General features: G+C 50.0%; 1 protein-coding gene across 1 annotated transcript in view; it reads right to left on the bottom strand.

Moving 5' to 3' along the window:
- The window catches only part of SPDYA (speedy/RINGO cell cycle regulator family member A), a 318074-nt gene that overhangs the window by 149328 nt on the left and 146851 nt on the right, over positions 1 to 21895 (bottom strand). The window contains exons 5-6 of the mRNA XM_063918911.1: positions 6273 to 6444; positions 1261 to 1564 (exon numbers count right to left, since the gene is read on the bottom strand). Coding sequence (XP_063774981.1) covers positions 1261 to 1564; positions 6273 to 6444 — 476 coding nt within the window. The remainder of the gene's footprint in view (positions 1 to 1260; positions 1565 to 6272; positions 6445 to 21895) is intronic.

Genomic DNA, 21895 nt, shown 5'->3' with positions numbered 1-21895 from the left:
GTTCCGGTTAAAAGTTCTCCACAGCTGATTGAGCAGGTTCAAGAAGCACCACTGCGGGTGAAAGTGACTGGCAACACTCAGTGCGTCCGTGAGCAATACGAAGGAGTGACGTCAACGCGTTTCGTCCCGTATCCCGGGACTTCCTCAAGACGATCAGATAAGAAGCCCAAGCTACCACCACTTAGGTAGGTTCGCTTCTTCTCCCCTTAGTCCCTCGTTGCAGTGAGCCTGTTGCCAGCAGGTCTCACTGAAAATAAAAAAACCTAAACTATACTTTCTTCTAGGAGCTCAGGAGAGCCCCTAGTGTGCATCCAGCTCAGCCGGGCACAGAAATCTAACTGAGGCTTGGAGGAGGGTCATAGGGGGAGGAGCCAGTGCACACCAGATAGTCCTAAATCTTTCTTAGATGTGCCCAGTCTCTTGCGGAGCCGTCTATTCCCCATGGTCCTTACGGAGTCCCCAGCATCCACTAGGACGTCAGAGAAAATAACAGGAGCTGATTGGTTGGTGTGTTATCACCTTCCACTTATCACTGCTTTATCACTTCTCCAGGTTTAACACATCTGCCACATTGTTTTTGTTGCCTTCACAGTCACCAAATTTACTAAGCCCTATTCCTGGTACTGAAACTAAGAGAGAATGGATTTTGGCCCTCATTCCGAGTTGTTCGCTCGGTATTTTTCATCGCATCGCAGTGAAAATCCGCTTAGTACGCATGCGCAATGTTCGCACTGCGACTGCGCCAAGTAACTTTACTATGAAGAAAGTAATTTTACTCACGGCTTTTTCTTCGCTCCGGCGATCGTAATGTGATTGACAGGAAATGGGTGTTACTGGGCGGAAACACTGCGTTTCAGGGGCGTGTGGCTGAAAACGCTACCGTTTCCGGAAAAAACGCAGGAGTGGCCGGGGAAACGGTGGGAGTGCCTGGGCGAACGCTGGGTGTGTTTGTGACGTCAACCAGGAACGACAAGCACTGAACTGATCGCACAGGCAGAGTAAGTCTGGAGCTACTCTGAAACTGCTAAGTAGTTAGTAATCGCATTATTGCTAATACATCGGTCGCAATTTTAAGAAGCTAAGATTCACTCCCAGTAGGCGGCGGCTTAGCGTGTGTAACTCTGCTAAATTCGCCTTGCGACCGATCAACTCGGAATGAGGGCCTTTGTTTTAATCTAAATTAGTCACATTTAAAGCAAATACAATATAATAAACTATAGAAAGTATAATAAAATAAATATGTCACAGAGAGGACCAAACCTTGGAAGTTGTGGCGGGACTGTGGAGAATCGATCAGCATCTTGTCCTCTGGTGAATCCGGAGTGTCGTGTGGTGCTTTCTGCTCTCTGATGTGTGATGTGGACTCAGATGAAGACGATGAAGAACTGGATAAACCAAGACCTACAAACCGTCCTTTCTTACCACACAGGGCACAGTCTATAGGTGTGGCAGAAGGGCCACGGGGTAGACCGGATTCATCCTTACTGTAATTTCTCATTGCACCGCTGTGGTGTTCAGAACGCTCACGCCGCCAGATGTAGTGCGCAGGTGCAATTGCCATGACCTGCGAGGATAACGTAATAAAGGTGACCTGTTAGAGGTCCTGAGGACCGAGATTGGGAAGCACATGGCTAGATGAAAGAATACACAATAGTTTCCTTAGCTCAGACGTGTAGGGAAGGTTTCATAGTACAGAGTGGGCCACAAAACATACGGAGCACCGTTCAAGGGTAAGGTTCTTAGCTGGGCCTAATTCAGATTTATACATAAATCTGATGGTTTACATACAAATCCAATGGTGTGGGGTCTGCACAAGCGCAGATTGGGTCTTGCGATATTGCACTCAGCCTTGATTGAAATGCTGCGGCATTTGGGGGGCAGCACCTGCCGCCATTTTGCAGGCGTGACAGACCCAGGATCTGCATTATTGGATGCAGACTTACTGGATCTGGGTGCCTGAATACGAATGCCAGCCTTAGTAAGTTTAAGATGACCGATGCATAAGCTGACCAATGGTTGCAATGGCGATCCAGGCTGCCTCCTCAGACGCAGCACTCTGATTTCTCAAATTCATTCAGGAGGCGTCTATCTCCTACAAACGCCTCCTGCTGCATTTGCATTTTAATGACACAGAATTGCACAGCCGCTGCCTTGCAATTCCCTACAAACATGAATTAGTCCAATCGCCACCTTTAGAATGAGAAGAATATCTGCATTGCTGTTATATGACAATGTGGGTCATTCCGAGTTGATCGCTCGCTAGTTAGTTTTTAGCAGCCGTGCAAACGCATAGTCGCCGCCCATGGGGGAGTGTATTTTCGCTTTGCAAGTCTGTGAACGCCTGTGCAGCCGAGCTCTGCAAAAACATTTTGTGCAGTTTCAGAGTAGGTCTGAACTTACTCAGCCCTTACGATCACTTCAGCCTGTCCGGTCCCGTAATTGACATCACACACCGACCCTCCAAACGCCCGGATATGCCTGCATTTTCTCTACCACTCCCAGAAAACGGTCTTTTGCCACCCATAAACGCCCTCTTTCTGTCAATCTTCTTGCGATCGGCTGTGCGTATGGATTCTTTGTTAAATCCATAGCTCAGCAACGTTCCGCATTGTACCCATACAACGCTCGTGCGCATTGCGGTGCATGCGCAGTAGAGACCTGATCGCAATGCAGCAAAAATCGGCAGCGTGCGATCAACTCGGAATAATCCCCAATGAGCCTTATTCAGAGTTGCATCTAATGCAAACGCAACTCTGCGCTCCGGCTACAACAGAATGCAAATGTAACTATGGGCTTAATTCAAACCTGATCACTCGCTAGCTATTTTTTGCAGCGCTGCGATCAGATTGTCGCCACCTATAGGGGAGTGTATTTTTGCTTTGCAAGTGTGCGATCGCACGTGCAACCGAGCGGTAAAAAAGAGTTTTGCACAGTTTCTGAGTTGACCAGAACTTACTCAGCCGCTGCGATCACTTCAGCCTGTCCGGGCCCAGAATTGACGTCAGACACCCGCCCTGAAAATGCTTGAACACGCCTGCGTTTTTCCAACCACTCCCTGAAAACGGTCAGTTGCCACCCACAAACGCCTTCTTTCTGTCAATCTCCTTGCGATCGGCTGTGCAAATGGATTCTTCGTTAAATCCATCACTCAGCAGCGATCCGCTTTGTAGCCGTGCGACGCGCCAGCGCATTGCGGTGCATACGCATGCGCAGTTCTGACAAGATCGCAGCGCAGTGAAAAAAACTAGTGTGCAATCAGGTCTGAATGACTCCCTATATGCATGCTCAGAGTCACACACCGTTGCTTTCACACAGCCCACTGCTCAGACTGCAAGTAGATGTCTTTATTATCATCGGCTGTTACGCCTACTTTATGCAAGGTGCTGGAGGTGCGACTGAATTTGGCAAGCACAATCTATATGCATGACTCGGAATAGCAAGTAAGATTGGCTAGGCACCCAGGAAACCGTTCTATTGTGTGTACCCGGCGTACTTAAATATTCAATAAGTTCACTAATATTAATATCTGTGTCAATATATTGTTTTATTTTAAATAAACGATCCAATCATGACTAATAAATCACTACTAAATAGTGTGATGGGTGAGGATACATATACTATATCTAGAGGAATTAGACCTGAGGTGAATAAAACATTGTCATTATAATGGATCAAATAGTGATATTTTATTGTCCTCTGCCCATCACACTAGTGAGTTAACAGTGATTTATTAGTCATTATATTATTATTCCTTTCTATGAAACTATATTGACACATATAACATCTAATATTATATGTATTTTTAGAACACATAATATGATATACAGCAATTTGACACACTGATTAAGGTATTCACTAATGGTTCCCTAACGTGGTCCTCAAGGCACCCTAACAGTCCAGGTTATAGGGACACAGACGGTATAATCATCAAACTGACTGAGGTACTAATTAAGTGACCTGTGCCTAAGCATAGCTATCCTTAAAACCCGGACTGTTTGGGTGCCTCAACGACTGCGTTTGGGAACCACTGGTATACGCTATTTTTGCATTCAGGGCATTATGTTACAGCTACCGGGATGTGTATAGAGAAGCCTTCGGAGCTGCCTGAAGCTGCATACACATTTGCAGAATTGACGCAGATCCGGAAAAAAGTGACACCTCAAGTAAATATTTGGTCACTCTGATTGATTCCTGCATACAGGATTGTAGTCGGAGGCTTATACATGCGCCAAAAACGGGAGGTAGTTACGTAACCGGCGGTCAGGAGAAAGCCGGTCACAATACCGACGCCGGAATCCTGCACCCTTACAGTCCCGACAGTCGGCATACCGTCTAACAGGGACTATTCACACTTGTGGCAAGCGCATTGAGCCTGCAAGGGGCTTCATTCCGCTTGTGCCCCCGTCGGGCATCTAAAAGCCGGGATACCGGCATCTGTATGGTGACCTGTACCCAACCCCCAAAAGCAGTCCGGACATGCCGCGCCTTTTTTGCCACCACTCCCAGTTACCACCCACAAAACGTCCGCGTCCTGACAATCACTTACTTATTAATACGAACTGTGAGCGTAATCGCAAATCAATCAACTAACCTAGTGGATGACAAAATAAAACTAATAAAGCATAACGATGAATATCAATCGACACTCAGTCGTAAGAAATTACAGTTCCTGTCAAATGAGATCACAGCAGCAAACAATAGGCCAGCTCAACTTTTCCGCACAGTGGAGATGCTTTGCAAGCCAGCATGCCTGCAGACTGATGAGACCCTCTCCCAGGCAAGATGCGACGAGTTTGCAAACTTCTTTGCAGATAAAATATCCACCATCCGGGCTGGAATTTCCACAGTGCCATCAAAGGAGTGCCAAACTACAAAGCCTGCCAATATAAGCTACCTGCCTTCATGGACCAGCTTTGACCAAGTGGATGTAAAGGACACTGCTGAAATTGCTCGGAATTTGCGTCCCACCACCTGTGATCTGGACCCAGCCCCAACCAAGCTTCTAATAGGTTGTATGGATATAATTGGCCCTGTCTTTGCAAAAATTGTTCAATGCTCTTTGCAGACAGGCATTTTTCCTGGACCCCTAAAGGAAGCAATTGTTAGACAGCTTCTTAAAAAACCTAATTTAGATCCCGATTGCATGACCAACTACAGACCGGTATCAAACTTTCCTTTCCTAGGAAAGGTTATTGAGAAAGTGGTTGCAAATCAACTGGAAACCCGCCTGACAACCCATGATATTTATGATCCATTTCAATCAGGATTCAGGAGAAGACATAGCACTGAAACAGCCCTGGTATGTGTGTTAAATGATCTTCTGATGGCAAGAGACAGAGGTGACTGTTCAATATTAATCCTTCTAGATCTCTCGGCAGCATTTGATACCGTGGACCATGGGCTTCTGATTGAGCGACTGATACATTTCTGTGGTCTGGATGGCACAGTCCTAAGCTGGTTCAAATCATTTCTCACAGGCAGGTCTCAGAGAGTATCGTCTGGATTATACTCATCACCACCAGTGCCATTGCCATGTGGTGTCCCACAAGGTTCTATACTATCCCCCATGCTTTTTGCAGTATACATGCTCCCATTGGGCGAAATAATCAGGCGCCATGGCCTGGTCTACCACTGCTATGCATGACATCGTGTAAACTGCAGATTTATAAATCGGTAGAAACAGCCTGAACAAACAGACCAAGCAAAAATGATAATTACCAACATTCTTATAGCTGGCCACAGTGTTTTATGTTAAAACAAAATTGTTCATGGAATCGCTGCTGTACACTTATATCTCTAGTCACCAAAATTATTCTATTATTAATAGAAATATTGAAAATTCCAGTTTGAATAGTGATTTTAATAACTATAAATCTATTAAGTGGATAATATCCAGTGTGAACAGTCAGATCTTTTCCAGTGTGCGTCCAGGAGCTTACCACAGAGAGGCCAGTAGAGGTCTTCTGCCAAACCATTTCTACTGGATTATTATAGGGCATCAATGTAATTTAGACACACTGTAGTATCTGCCCAACTAGCCACTGTGGCCATTATAGCTGCAGGTATATCAGTATGTGGCCAGCAATGGTAAGATCTCACTGTTACTCTGCTGTAAAATCTCCAGCAGGACTGTATGTCATGCTGTGAGGTTATAGGGCCTCTCGGTACCAGTCTTTTATTCTGTGCTTGGAACATATTCCACTGTATTAATATGTTCAGTGTTTATGGCTAATGTCTTATATACTGTATGTCTCTTTACAGTTGTAACTGACCTCTTCACAGCAGCGTCTGCTCACAGCTGCCCTATAGTCTATTCTAGACCATAACTGGTCCCTTGATTTCAGAAAAGTTGGGAAAAGTTTCCTCCAGTTCCTTCCTAAAGCCCACGGGAAGATTTCATACTTGTCCTCTTCATAATCCTCCTCCACTGTATTTGCTAAATATCTAGAAAAACAAAGACGGTCTAAAGGACCCTGTTTGATAACTTAGAACATGGGAGTATAAATGTCTATGGGGGTCATTCCGAGTTGATCGCTCGCTAGCAGTTTTTAGCAGCCGTGGAAATGCTATGCCGCCGCCCACTGGGAGTGTATTTTAGCTTATCCGGATTTGACGTCACACACCTGCTCAGCGTTAGCCCAGCCACGCCTACGTTTTCCCTGGCACGCCTGCGTTTTTCCAAACACTCCCTGAAAACGGTCAGTTGCCACCCAGAAACGCCCACTTCATGTTAATCACTCTGCGGCAACCAGTGTGACTGAAATGCATCGCTAGACCCTGTGCAAAACGGCATCGTTCGTTGTGCCCGTACGTCGCGCGTGCGCATTGGGCCGCATACGCATGCACAGAACAGGCGTTTTTTAGCCTGATTGCTGCACTGCGAATAAATGCAGCTAGCGATCAACTCGGAATGACCCCCTATAGCCTAGACACTGTGTAAGTTTGAGCATTGTGAGAAAATGTCATGACATTCCTTAAACATGCTTAAAATAGATTAATAATAAGAATTTACTCACCGGTAATTCTATTTCTCGTAGTCCGTAGTGGATGCTGGGAACTCCGTAAGGACCATGGGGAATAGACGGGCTCCGCAGGAGACTGGGCACTCTTAATAGAAAGATTAGGTACTATATCTGGTGTGCACTGGCTCCTCCCTCTATGCCCCTCCTCCAGACCTCAGTTAGGGAAACTGTGCCCGGAAGAGCTGACATTACCAGGAAAGGATTTGGAATCCAGGGTAAGACTCATACCAGCCACACCAATCACACTGTACAACTCGTGATAACCATACCCAGTTAACAGTATGAACAACAACTGAGCCTCAGTAACAGATGGCTCATAACAATAACCCTTTAGTTAAGCAATAACTATATACATGTATTGCAGAGAGTCCGCACTTGGGACGGGCGGCCAGCATCCACTACGGACTACGAGAAATAGAATTACCGTTGAGTAAATCCTTATTTTCTCTGACGTCCTAGTGGATGCTGGGAACTCCGTAAGGACCATGGGGATTATACCAAAGCTCCCAAACGGGCGGGAGAGTGCGGATGACTCTGCAGCACCGAATGAGCAAAGGCAAGGTCCTCCTCAGCCAGGGTATCAAACTTGTAGAACTTAGCAAATGTGTTTGAACCCGACCAAGTAGCAGCTCGGCAAAGCTGTAAAGCCGAGACCCCTCGGGCAGCCGCCCAAGAAGAGCCCACCTTCCTTGTGGAATGGGCTTTTACTGATTTAGGATGCAGCAATCCTGCCGCAGAATGAGCTTGCTGAATTGTGCTACAGATCCAGCGCGCAATAGTTTGCTTTGAAGCAGGAGCACCCAGCTTGTTGGGCGCATGCAGGATAAACAGCGAGTCAGTTTTCCTGACTCCAGCCGTCCTGGCTATATATATTTTCAAAGCCCTGACTACATCTAGTAACTTGGAGTCCTCCAAGTCCCTAGTAGCCGCAGGCACCACAATAGGTTGGTTCAAATTAAACGCTGATACCACCTTAGGGAGAAATTGGGGACGAGTCCTCAATTCTGCCCTGTCCATATGGAAGATCAGATAAGGGCTTTTACATGACAAAGCCGCCAATTCTGAAACACGCCTAGCCGAAGCTAAGGCCAATAGCATGACCACTTTCCACGTGAGATATTTTAGCTCCACGGTCTTAAGTGGCTCAAACCAGTGGGATTTCAGGAAATCCAACACAACGTTAAGATCCCAAGGTGCCACTGGAGGCACAAAAGGGGGCTGAATATGCAGCACTCCCTTAACAACGTCTGAACTTCAGGCAGTGAAGCCAGTTCTTTTTGAAAGAAAATAGATAGGGACGAAATCTGGACCTTTATGGATCCTAATTTTAGGCCCATAGTCACTCTTGACTGTAGGAAGTGCAGGAATCGACCCAGCTGGAATTCTCACACCAAGCAACATATTTTCGCCATATACGGTGATAATGTTGTGCTGTCACGTCTTTCCTAGCCTTTATCAGCGTAGGAATCACTTCATCTGGAATGCCCTTTTCCGTTAGGATCCGGCGTTCAACTGCCATGCCGTCAAACGCAGCCGCGGTAAGTCTTGGAACAGACAGGGCCCCTGTTGTAACAGGTCCTGTCTGAGAGGCAGAGGCCATGGGTCCTCTGAGATCATTTCTTGTAGCTCTGGGTACCAAGTTCTTCTTGGCCAATCCGGAACGATGAGTATAGTTCTTACTCCTCTCTTTTGTTGAGACGGGACGCCATCATGTCTACCCGTGGCCGTTCCCAACGATTTACAACCAGCGTGAAGACTTCTGGATGAAGTCCCCACTCTCCCGGGTGGAGGTCATGCCTGCTGAGGAAGTCTGCTTCCCAGTAGTCCACTCCCGGAATGAACACTGCTGACAGTGCTAGCACGTGATTCTCCGCCCATCGGAGAATCCTTGTGGCTTCTACCATCGCCATCCTGCTTCTTGTGCCGCCCTGTCGGTTTACATGGGCGACCGCCGTGATGTTGTCTGACTGAATCAGCACCGGTTGGTTTTAAAGCAGGGGTTCTGCTTGACTCAGGGCGTTGTAAATGGCCCTTAGTTCCAGAATATTTATGTGAAGGGAAGTCTCCTGACTTGACTACAGTCCTTGGAAGTTCCTTCCCTGAGTGACTGCCCCCCAACCTCGGAGGCTTGCATCCGTGGTCACCAGGACCCAGTCCTGTATGCCGAATCTGCGGCCCTCGAGAAGATGAGCCTACTGCAGCCACCACAGCAGAGACACCCTGGCCCTCGGGGACAGGGTGATTAGCCGATGCATCTGAAGATGCGATCCGGACCACTTGTCTAACAGATCCCACTGAAAGATCCTTGCATGGAACCTGCCGAAGGTAATTGCTTCGTAAGAAGCTACCATCTTTCCCAGGACTCGCGTGCAGTGATGCACCGACACCTGTTTTGGTTTCAGGAGGTCCCTGACCAGAGATGACAATTCCTGGGCCTTCTCCACCGGGAGAAACACCTTCTTCTGTTCTGTGTCCAGAATCATGCCCAAGAACAGCAGACGCGTCGCAGGAATCAGCTGCGACTTTGGGATATTCAGAATCCAGCCGTGCTGTTGCAGCACTTCCCGAGATAGTGCTACGTTGACTAACAACTGCTCCTTGGACCTCGCCTTTATAAGGAGATCGTCCAAGTACGGGATAATTATAACTCCCTTCTTCCGAAGGAGTATCATCATTTCGGCCATTACCTTGGTAAATACCCTCGGTGCCGTGGACAGACCAAACGGCAACGTCTGGAATTGGTAATGACAGTCCTGTACCACAAACCTGAGGTACTCCTGGTGAGGTGGGTAAATGGGGACATGCAGATAAGCGTCCTTGATGTCCAGCGACACCATAAAATCCCCCTCTTCCAGGCTTGCAATAACCGCCCTGAGCGATTCCATTTTGAACTTGAACTTCCTTACATAAGTGTTCAAGGATTTCAAATTTAGAATGGGTCTCACCGAACCGTCTGGTTTCGGTACCACAAACATTGTGGAATAGTAACCCCGTCCCTGTTGAAGGAGGGGAACCTTGATTATCACCTGCTGAAGGTACAGCTTGTGAATAGCCGCCAGCACTACCTCCCTTTCCCTGGGAGCCGCTGGCAAGGCTGATTTGAGGTAACGGCGAGGGGGAGTCGCCTCGAACTCAAGCATGTATCCCTGAGATACCACTTGTAGAACCCAGAGATCCACCTGTGAGCGAACCCACTGGTCGCTGAAGTTCCGGAGACGCGCCCCCACCGCACCTGGCTCCACCTGTGGAGCCCCAGCGTCATGCGGTGGACTTAGTGGAAGCAGGGGAGGATTTTTGTTCCTGGGAACTGGCTGTCTGGTGCAGCTTTTTCCCTCTACCCCTGCCTCTGGGCAGAAAGGATGCGCCTCTGACCCGCTTGCCTTTCTGAGGCCGAAAAGACTGTACTTGATAATACGGTGCTTTCTTAGGCTGTGAGGAAACCTGAGGTAAAAAAGTCGACTTCCTAGCTGTTGCTGTGGATACGAGGTCCGAGAGACCGTTTCCAAACAATTCCTCACCCTTATAAGGCAAAACCTCCATGTGCCTTTTAGAATCAGCATCACCTGTCCACTGCCGAGTCCATAATACTCTCCTGGCAGAAATGGACATTGCATTAATTCTAGATGCCAGCCGGCAAATGTCCCTCTGTGCATCCCTCATATACAAGACAACGTCCTTTATATGCTCTATGGTTAGAAAAATAGCATCCCTGTCGAGGGTATCAATGTTGTCTGACAGGGTATCAGACCATGCTGTTACAGCACTACACATCCATGCTGAAGCAATAGCAGGTCTCAGTATAGTACCTGAGTGTGTATATACAGACTTCAGGATAGCCTCCTGCTTTCTATCTGCAGGCTCCTTTAGGGCGGCCGTATCCTGAGACGGCAGTGCCACCCTTTTAGATAATCGTGTGAGCGCCTTGTCCACCCTAGGGGATGTCTCCCAGCGTAACCTATCCGTTGGCGGGAAAGGGTATGCCATCAGTAACCTCTTAGAAATCACTAGTTTCTTATCAGGGGAACACCACGCTTCTTCACACAATTCATTTAATTCATCAGATGGGGGAAAAGTCACTGGCTGCTTTTTCTCCCCAAACATAATACCCTTTTTAGTGGTAACCGGGTTAATGTCAGAAATGTGCAACACATTTTTCATTGCCGTAATCACGCATCGGATGGCCCTTGTGGACTGTACATTTGTCTCATCCTCGTCTACACTGGAGTCAGACTCCGTGTCGACATCTGTGTCTGCCATTTGAGGTAGCGGGCGTTTTTGAGCCCCTGATGGCCTCTGAGACGCCTGGGCAGGCGCGGGCTGAGATGCCGGCTGTCCCAAGGCAGTTACGTCATCAAACCTTTTATGTAAAGAGTTGACACTGTCGGTTAATACCTTCCACATATCCATCCACTCCGGTGTCGGCCCCGTAGGGGGCGACATCACACTTATCGGCTCCTGCTCCGCCTCCACGTAGCCCTCCACATCAAACATGTCGACACAGCCGTACCGACACACCGCACACACACAGGGAATGCTCTGACTGAGGACAGGACCCCACAAAGTCCTTTGGGGAGACAGAGAGAGAGTATGCCAGCACACACCACAGCGCTATATAACACAGGGATTATCACTATACTGAGTGATTTTTCCCAATAGCTGCTTATTAAGACCAATTTGCGCCTAAATTTATGTGCCCCCCCTCTCTTTTTTACCCTTGTTGTACTGGATACTGCAGGGGAGAGCCTGGGGAGCGTCCTTCCAGCGGAGCTGTGAAGAGAAAATGGCGCTGGCTGTGCTGAGGAAGATAGCCCCGCCCCTTCAGCGGCGGGCTTCTCCCGCTTTTTATAATGTTAATGGCGGGGGTTTTTGCACATATACAGTGTTATACACTGTATTATGTGCTATTTGTGCCAAAAGGTAAACTAATTGCTGCCCAGGGCGCCCCCCCCCAAGCGCCCTGCACCCAACAGTGACCGGAGTGTGTGGTGTGCTATGGGAGCAATGGCGCACAGCTGCAGTGCTGTGCGCTACCTTAATGAAGACAGGAGTCTTCAGCCGCCGTTTTTCATCTTTATCTTCCGTCTTCTGGCTCTGCAAGGGGGACGGCGGCGCGGCTCCGGGAACGGACGATCGAGGTCGGGCCCTGTGTTCGATCCCTCTGGAGCTAATGGTGTCCAGTAGCCTTAGAAGCACAAGCTAGCTGCAAGCAGGTAGGTTTGCTTCTCTCCCCTCAGTCCCTCGTAGCAGTGAGTCTGTTGCCAGCAGATCTCACTGAAAATAAAAAACCTAACAAATACTTTCTTTTCTAGTGAGCTCAGGATAGCCCACTAAGTGCATCCAGCTCTGGCCGGGCACAGATTCTAACTGAGGTCTGGAGGAGGGGCATAGAGGGAGGAGCCAGTGCACATGAGATATAGTACCTAATCTTTCTTTTAAGAGTGCCCAGTCTCCTGCGGAGCCCGTCTATTCCCCATGGTCCTTACGGAGTTCCCAGCATCCACTAGGACGTCAGAGAAAAAGGTTTTTTGCCCCTTAAGGTGTAGAAACCAACTGCTGTGTTTGAAGCTATTAAGTCAGTAGAAATTTGAAGAGATAACGTGTGCTGTTTAAGAAACAGGTGGCATGTGATGGGACCGGAACTGTAGATAGGCAATTGCCATTTTTCCAACAAGCTGGTACTCCCTAGGGAGGGGCAGGTATGGGGATCTGGCGGATGGGAGAGGGGATTCCGAAGGCGCTGCAGGTGGGGAAGGGGAGAGTGCACCGCGGGTGGGGTAGGGGGTCCGTAAGCGGCGCGCGTGGGGGAGGGACAGGTGGGGGGGAAGGGGGGGTGCGGCAGATGGGAGAGGGGGTAGGAAGGAGCAGCGGGTGGTGGAGGGGCGGGTGCAGTGGGGCTGCGCGGGTGGGGTAGGGGGTCAGGAGGTGCAGCGGGTGGGGAAGGGGTGAGTGCGCTGTGGGTGGGGTAGGGGTTCTGGAAGCGATGCGCATGGGGGAGGGGCAGGTGCGGGGGTGCAGCAGATGGGGGAGGGGGTCCGGAGGCGATGCGGGTGATCGAGGGGCGGGTGCAGTGGGGCAGCGGGTGGGGTAGGGGGTCAGGATGTGCTGCGGGTGAGGGAGGGGCGGTTGCAGGGGTTGACCGCGGATGTGGGAGAGTGTATGTAGAGGCTGCAGGTGGAGGGGGAGCAGATGTGGGGGGGGGGGGGGCTGTGGTTGGGAGGGTCTGTGGTTGAGGGAGGGACAGGTGAGTGGGGTCCGTGGCTGGTGTAGGGGGTCTGGAGGGGCCGCATGTCGGGGAGGGGTGGTGGTGCGGCGGATGGAGGAAGGGTCCAAAGGCGCTGCAGGTGGTGGATGGGCTGGTGGGGGGGTGCCGCGGGTAGTGGAGGGGCAGGTACGGGGATCTGGCGGATGGGGTTCCGGAGGCGCTGCAGGTGGGGAAGGGGCGAGTGCGCTTGAGTGGGGTAGGGGCAGGTGTGGGGGTGTGGCAGATGGGGGAGGGGGTCGGGAGGCGCTGCGGGTGGTGGAGGGGCGGGTGCAGTGGGGCAGGGTGTCAGGAGGTGCTGCGGGTGGGGAAAGGGCGAGTGCATTGCGGGTGGGGTAGGGGGTCTGAAAGCGACGCGTGTGAGGGAGGGGCTGCGGGGATGCAGCAGATGGGGGAGGGGGTCCGGAGGCGCTGCGGGTGGTTGAGGGGTGGGGCCGCGGGTGGGGTAGGGGGTCAGTAGTTGGTGCAGGTGGGGGAGGGGTGGTTGCGGGGGATGACTGCGGATGGGGGAGGGTGTCTGTAGATGCTGTGGGTGGAGGGGGGTGTCTGCGGTTGGGAGGTTCTGTGGATGAGGGAGGGGCAGGGGAGTGGGAGGTGTAGAGGGTCTGGAGGCGCCGCGTGTGGGGGGAGGGGTGGCGGAGTGGCGTGTGTTGGAGTGGCAGGTGCAGCGGATGGTGGAAGGGTCTGAAGGCACTGCTAGTGGTGGATGGGCGGGTGCGGGGGTGCTGCAGGTGGGGTATGGGGTGAGGAGGCGCTGCGGGTGGGGGATGGGCGGCTGCGGGGGTTGACGGCGGATGGGGGTGGGTGTCTGTAGAGGCTGTGGGTGGAGGGGGGGCGGATGCGGTGGGGGGGGGCTGTGGGTAGGAGGGTCTGTGGTTGAGGGAGGGGAAGGGGAGTGGGGGCCGTGGGTGGTGTAGGGGTCTGGAGGCGCCGCATGTGGGGGAGGAGTGGTGGTGTGGCGGATGGTGGAAGGCGCTGCAGGTGGTGGATGGGCGGGTGTGGGGGTGCCGTGGGTGGGGTAGGGGGTCAGGAGGCACTGGGAGTGGTTGTGGGGGATGTCAGCGGATGGGGGAGGGTGTATGTAGATGCTGTGGGTGGAGGGGGGGCGTATGTGGGGGGCTGTGGTAGGGGGTTCGGAGGTGCTGTGGTGGTGGGAGGGGCAGGGGAGTGGGGGCTGCGGGTGGGGTAGGAGTTCCGGAGGCACCGCGTATGGGGGAGGGTCAGGGCAGGTGCGGCGGATGTGCTGCGGGTACTGTACCTGGCAGCAAGGTAGTTGGAGGGTAATCATTAGTAGCTATCAGTTACACTGCTAATCTCTCTGCCCCAAGGATGCCAATCCTATCAGCAGCAACAGCAGGGCTGCAGCCCACCCGGGCTCAGTGTCAGGGTAACTCTGTCGCGGCCAGCTGGGGAGTACACCAGTGTGCGGTGTCCCTGGTCCCGCGTGAGCCGCTCTGCCTCACATCCCCCCCCGCCAGGCAGCCGGGGAGCACACCAGTGTGCGGTATCCCTGCTTCCGCGAGAGCCGCTCTGCCGCACATCTCCCCCCGCCGGGCAGCCGGGGAGCACACCAGTCTGCGATGTCCCTGCTGCCGCGAGAGCCGCTCTGCCGCACATCTCCCCCCGCCAGGCAGCCGGGGAGCACACCAGTGTGCGGTGTCCCTGCTGCCGCGGGAGCTGCTCTGCCTCATATCTCCCTCACATCTCCCCCACGCCAGGCAGCCGGGGAGTACACCAGTGTGCGGTGTCCCTGCTGCCGCGGGAGCCGCTGTGCCTCACATCTCCCCCCGCCAGCCGCCCCACATGCAGCGGGCCGCACTGGGCACATCAGGCAGCCATCATGTCTGGAGCGGGGACCCGCTCTACCGGGAGCACCGGACGGAGGGCTGTGCCGGCAATAGGAGCGCACTGCAGGGTTGCCCGTCTCCTCGCTGGGGCAGGATTTTGAATAGGGTACTGTGACAGGCGGCATGGGAGAGGCGCCGGGGCTCAGGCGGTGAGCGGGAGCCGCTCTGTGTCAGACAGAGAGTCGCCTCCCGTCCTCACATCTTCGGCGCGGGACCGGGGGGACGATGGAAAACTGGGGACATGTGCGCCGAGAAGGCGCATGGTATCTGGCAGCTGTCACTGATCTGCATACAGTAGATTTGCCCACATCTGTGACTCCACCCAGCGTTAGAGGGCCAGGCACACAGTCACAGGGCTAATATATAGGAGATGGACATTGATCTTTGCCTTTACTAATGCTGGCCGTACACAGCATGATTTTGCAGACAATGGTGGCCATTCCGAGTTGTTCGCTCATTGCCGTTTTTCGCAACGCAGCGATTAGGTGGAAAATGCGCATGCGCATGGTACGCAGCGCGCATGCGCTTAGTAATTTAACACAAAACTTTGGAGATTTACACAAGCTCGAGCGACGTTTTCTCATCGCTCGAGTGATCGTAGTGTGATTGACAGGAAGTGGGTGTTTCTGGGCGGAAACTGGCCGTTTTCAGGGAGTGTGCTAAAAAACGCAGGCGTGCCAGCAGAAAATGCAGGAGTGGCTGGAGAAACAGGGGAGTGGCTGGCCGAACGCAGGGCGTGTTTGTGACGTCAAACCAGGAACTAAACGGACTGAGGTGATCTCAGTCTGTGAGTAGGTCTGGAGCTACTCAGAAACTGCAGCAAATTATTTAGTAGCAATTCTGCTAATCTTTCGTTCGCTATTCTGCTAAACTAAGATACACTCCCAGAGGGCAGCGGCCTAGCGTGTGCAATGCTGCTAAAAGCAGCTAGCGAGCAAACAACTCGGAATGACCACCAATGTGACCAAATGGTAACGAGGGGCTGAGCAATTGGAGAATATAGTCATGCTTCCATACACTGAATGATGTATAAGCATGATGTGCAATTCACTAAAGTAACTGGCGTATTATCAGCCTTGCACTGCAGCATTTTTTTATTATTGCCTCTTTGCATATCAAAAATAGAAAAGACTAGGAGGTAAATTTACTAAGATGGGAGTTCTATTTAAGATGGGATGTTGCCCATAGCAACCAATCAGATTCTACTTCTCATTTATCTAGCACCTTCTGGAAGATAATACCTGGAATCTGATTGGTTGCTATGGGCATCTTAAATAGAACTCCCATCTTAGTAAATGTACCCCCGGTATATAGATCAGAGCAATTCCACCATTTCTTTTGTTCTCATTAAGGGCTGATGATGGACTTAAGCCAGATTGTTTGTGCAAAATGTGCAAATTTGGGGGCCATTCAGGTTGGATCGCAAATCTTGATCCAACCGGAATTTTTGCAGTCGGCCCATGGGCGCATGCGCAGTGCCTGTGCTGCACATGCGCCCTCACCTTCTGCGAGGGGCCGCAGAAAATGTGGTCGCCTCTGCCTGTCAATCAGGCAGAGGCGGTCGCGGAGCGGGTAATGCTCCGTTTCCAGGGAGGCATTGCGGGGGCGGAGCGGTGTGAATGGGGGTGTGATCGTAGCGGCTGCGTGCGGCCACCGGGTCTCCTGCGGCCGCAGCTAAGCTGCGCCGGCAGGAGGCATCAACAATTTTTACGATGAAGCAGAAATTGCGAGGCGATCAGCAGCCCACAGCATGAGATCCAAAGGATAGCAAATTCTGCTGATTAGCAGAATTTGCTATCCTTACTGAATTAGCCCCTTGTTCTTTATATGCAAATAGGCAGGCTGCCGCTGCATGCATACCCATCTGCAGATCTGACTAAATCTGACAATTGCAGCCACTTGTGACTGTAGAAGTGGGACAGAGGAGGTAAATGGTGGTCTAACATAAGCCGATTATAGTATGGGTGGGTTTGTGTAATTGTGGACAGATGCACACCTGCAGAGAGCAGCATATACACACTATCAAAGCCGTCTCAGTTGCAGGTGCCTGAGGGTAGGAAGAAGTAAACGCTGATGATTAGGACGGTCGCCAGCCCTAACTAAAAGCTATGAATTGCAGATTCACCACTGAAGTTGATAGGTTAATTCTGCTTGCTTGTGTCTGTATAATAAAACGTTTTATTCAGGCATAGTAGGACACAGTAAAAAACATTATCAAAATAGAAAGTGATGAAAACGAGCTTTAAATAGCAAGCAATGGTATTAAATGTTTTTGTAAGTGTAGATTTTTTTTACATTTTTATTATTCATAGACAAGACTGAAAGATCTACCTGGTGTGCTTGATTTTTTTCTTTCAAGCAAACATTATAGCAAATGCATATTTTGCTATAATGTGTTGTAAACATGATAAAAGTGTATCTGATATGCACTCAGCATAAACCTGGACCTGTATAGACCTGTACGTATCTTGCCATTTTTACAACTTGCACATACAGTGGGGCAAAAAAGTTTCTGGACAGCCACCGATTGTGCAAGTTGACCCACTTAAAAAGATGAGAGAGGTCTGTAATTTCCATCATAGGTACACTTCAACTGTGAGAGGCAGAATCTGAAGAAAAAAAAACAGGAAATCACAGTGTATGATTTTTAAACAATTTATTTGTATATTCTTGCGGAAAATAAATATTTGGACAATCAAAAAGTTTAACTCAATACTTTGTAATATAACCTCGGTTGGCAATTACAGAGGTCAAACGTTTCCTGTAGTTCTTGACCAGGTTTGCACACACTGTAGCAGGTATTTTGGCCCACTCTTCCATGCAGAGCTTCTCTAGATCTGTCATGTTTTGGGGCTGTCGCCGTGCAACACGGACTTTCAACTCCACAGATTTTCTATTGGGTTGAGGTCTGGAGACTGGCTAGGCCACTCCAGGACCTTGAAATGCTTCTTACGGTGCCACTCCTTAGTTGCCCGGGCGGTGTGTTTGGGGTCATTGCCATGCTGGAAGACCCAGCCACGTTCCATCTTCAATGCTCTTACTAAGGGAAGGAGGTTTTTGCCCAAAATCTCACGATACATGGCCCCATTCATCCTCTCCTTAATACAGATCAGTCGTCCTGTCCCCTTGGCAGAAAAGCAGCCCCAAAGCATGATGTTTTCACCCCCATGCTTCCCAGTGGGTATGGTGTTCTTGGGATGCCATTCATCATTCTGCTCCCTCCAAACACGGCGAGTGGAGTTTATACCAAAAAGTTTAATTTTGCTCTCATCTGACCACATTACATTCTCCCAATCCTCCTCTGGATCATCCAGATGGTCACTGGCAAACTTTAGACGGGTCTGGACATGTGCTGGCTTAAGCAGGGGGACCTTTCGGGCGCTGCAGGATTTCAATCCATGACGACGTAGTGTGTTACTAATGGTAACCTTTGTGACTGTGGTCCCAGCTCTCTTGAGGTCATTGACCAGGTCCCCCCATGTAGTTCTGGGCTGATTCCTCACCGTTCTCAAGATCATTGATCCCCCACGAGGTGAGATCTTGCATGGAGCCCCAGGTTGAGGAAGATTGTCAGTGATCTTGTATTTCTTCCATTTTTTAATAATTGCGCCAACAGTTGATCTCTTCTCACCAAGCTGCTTGCCTATTGTTAAAGCTGAATATTTATCTTACTTAAAACCCTTTAAGAGGTCAAAGAACACAGTACGCTATTTACGTATGGTATACCGTAAGGGTACGCACGTTGCGTAACAATCGCTTAGCCGTAGTCGAGACGCTCGAGCGTCACGTTCGCTTACGGCCAAGAGATCACAGGCAGGCACGCTATAGGCTGCCGACTAGATAAAGCCAAATATTTATCCTATATAACACACTATAAAGAGGTTAAGAAACACTGTACGCAACTGGCGCACGAGGTACCGTAAGAGTACGCTCTTAGCGTAGCGGACGCTGTATCGGGAGCGAGCCGCTCGAGCGACACAAACGCTCGCGAGAATACGCTGTTGGTATCGGGCACACTATAGGTGAGCGACTACCGTAATGCTACGCTATCAGCGTAGCGGACGCTCGAGACCACGAGGAGATCACGAGCGGCGCAGACGCTCACAAGATAACAATCAGTAGACCTTGAATGTAACACACAGAAATGATATTCTTATACTGTAAACCCTTTTGTAGTGATAAGGTGAAAATGCAACACAGTGTAAGCTGGTTTACACTAAAGCTGTTTGAGCGATAGAGACGCTCCTATTACCCACTGCAATATAATAAACACACAATACCGGTCTAAGGGTCTAACGCCTTTTAAGGAAATGAATGGAATATAACATAGACTACCTAACCAGATAACTACACATGAAATACAATAGCAGTACAATAACAAGATAAGAGAAACGAGAGATAAAGAGAAGAGAGAGAGAGATATGGCTCACAATAACAAGAAAGACAATATGATTGCGGAGAAAACTTACGCTCAAGGGAAACAATCGCATGCGCCTCTGGATATCCAGCTCCCGATTATCAGCAATGAGAACCGTTGAAGAGTGAGAGCTGGATATGATCGGCTTGTCTATTTATGCCCCACACACAATACAATTCAATGGTCCCTACAATCTCATTGTTCATTGGACACAGGAATTCGTCTTCGCATTATAACAAAAGGTCATAGGTTGATTCATACAGGTGGGCTGTGACTATTTCCAACTGCTCAGGTGGGTGGGAAACTAGGTTTCCCGCCGCATGGATAAGTAAGTGCAAATAATAGTAAAAGTACATAAACTTCTTATGTCCATAACTATTCACACGAGCGATTAATCCGCTTCAAACCAACACCGGAATATTGCTAATTAAGTACTCTTCCGATGGATAATAAGAATTTACTCACCGGTAATTCTATTTCTCGTAGTCCGTAGTGGATGCTGGGAACTCCGTAAGGACCATGGGGAATAGCGGGCTCCGAAGGAGGCTGGGCACTCTAGAAAGATCTTAGACTACCTGGTGTGCACTGGCTCCTCCCACTATGACCCTCCTCCAAGCCTCAGTTAGGTACTGTGCCCGGACGAGCGTACACAATAAGGAAGGATTTTGAATCCCGGGTAAGACTCATACCAGCCACACCAATCACACCGTACAACTCGTGATATGAAACACAGTTAACAGTATGAAACAATAGAGCCTCTCAACAGATGGCTCAACAATAACCCGATTTAGTTAACCATAACTATGTACAAGTATTGCAGATAAACCGCACTTGGGATGGGCGCCCAGCATCCACTACGGACTACGAGAAATAGAATTACCGGTGAGTAAATTCTTATTTTCTCTAACGTCCTAGTGGATGCTGGGAACTCCGTAAGGACCATGGGGATTATACCAAAGCTCCCAAACGGGCGGGAGAGTGCGGATGACTCTGCAGCACTGAATGAGAGAACTCCAGGTCCTCCTCAGCCAGGGTATCAAATTTGTAGAATTTTTGCAAACGTGTTTGCCCCTGACCAAGTAGCTGCTCGGCAAAGTTGTAAAGCCGAGACCTCTCGGGCAGCCGCCCAAGATGAGCCCACCTTCCTTGTGGAATGGGCATTGACAGATTTTGGCTGTGGCAGGCCTGCCACAGTATGTGCAAGCTGAATTGTACTACAAAATCAACGAGCAATAGTCTGCTTAGAAGCAGGAGCACCCAGCTTGTTAGGTGCATATAGGATAAACAGCGAGTCAGATTTTCTGACTCTAGCCGTTCTGGAAACATATATTTTCAGTGCCCTGACAACGTCTAGCAACTTGGAGTCCTCCAAGTCCCTAGTAGCCTAGGCACCACAATAGGCTGGTTCAGGTGAAACGCTGACACCACCTTTGGGAGAAACTGGGGACGAGTCCTCAATTCTGCCCTATCCATATGGAAAATCAAATAAGGGCTTTTACAAGACAAAGCCGCCAACTTTGATACTCGCCTGGCAGAAGCCAAGGCCAATAACATAACCACCTTCCACGTGAGATATTTCAGATCCACGGTTTTTAGTGGTTCAAACCAATGTGATTTTAAGAAACTCAACACCACGTTGAGATCCCAAGGTGCCACAGGAGGCACAAACGGGGGCTGACTCTGCAGCACTCCTTTTATAAATGTCTGAACTTCAGGTACTGAAGCTAGTTCTTTTTGAAAGAAAATCGACAGAGCCGAGATCTGTACCTTAATGGAACCCAATTTAAGGCCCATAGTCACTCCTGCTTGCAGGAAATGCAGAAATCGACCTAGTTGAAATTCCTCTGTTGGGGCCCTTTCGGCCTCACACCATGCAACATATTTTCGCCATATGCGGTGATAATGAGTTGATGTAACCTCTTTCCTGGCTTTAGTAAGCGTAGGAATGACTTCCTCCGGAATGCCCTTTTCCTTCAGGATCCGGCGTTCAACCGCCATGCCGACAAACGCAGCTGCGGTAAGTCTTGGAACAGACAGGGCCCCTGCTGCCGCAGGTCCTGTCTGAGTGGCAGAGGCCATGGGTCCTCTGATATAAATTCTTGAAGTTCTGGGTACCAAGCTCTTCTTGGCCATCCACGAGTATCGTTCTTACTCCTCGCCTTCTTATTATTCTCAGTACCTTTGGTATGAGAGGCAGAGGGGAGAACACATAAACCGACTGGTACACCCACGGTGTTACCAGAGCGTCCATAGCTATCGCCTGAGGGTCCCTTGACCCGATGCAATATCTTTTATAGCTTTTTGTTGAGGCGGGACGCCATCATGTCCACCTGTGGCCTTTCCCAATGGT

The sequence above is a fragment of the Pseudophryne corroboree genome, chromosome 4 (genome assembly GCF_028390025.1).
Source record: "Pseudophryne corroboree isolate aPseCor3 chromosome 4, aPseCor3.hap2, whole genome shotgun sequence".
In the NCBI taxonomy this organism is placed as follows: Eukaryota; Metazoa; Chordata; class Amphibia; order Anura; family Myobatrachidae; genus Pseudophryne; species Pseudophryne corroboree.
This window is presented reverse-complemented; position numbering and strand designations above follow the sequence as displayed.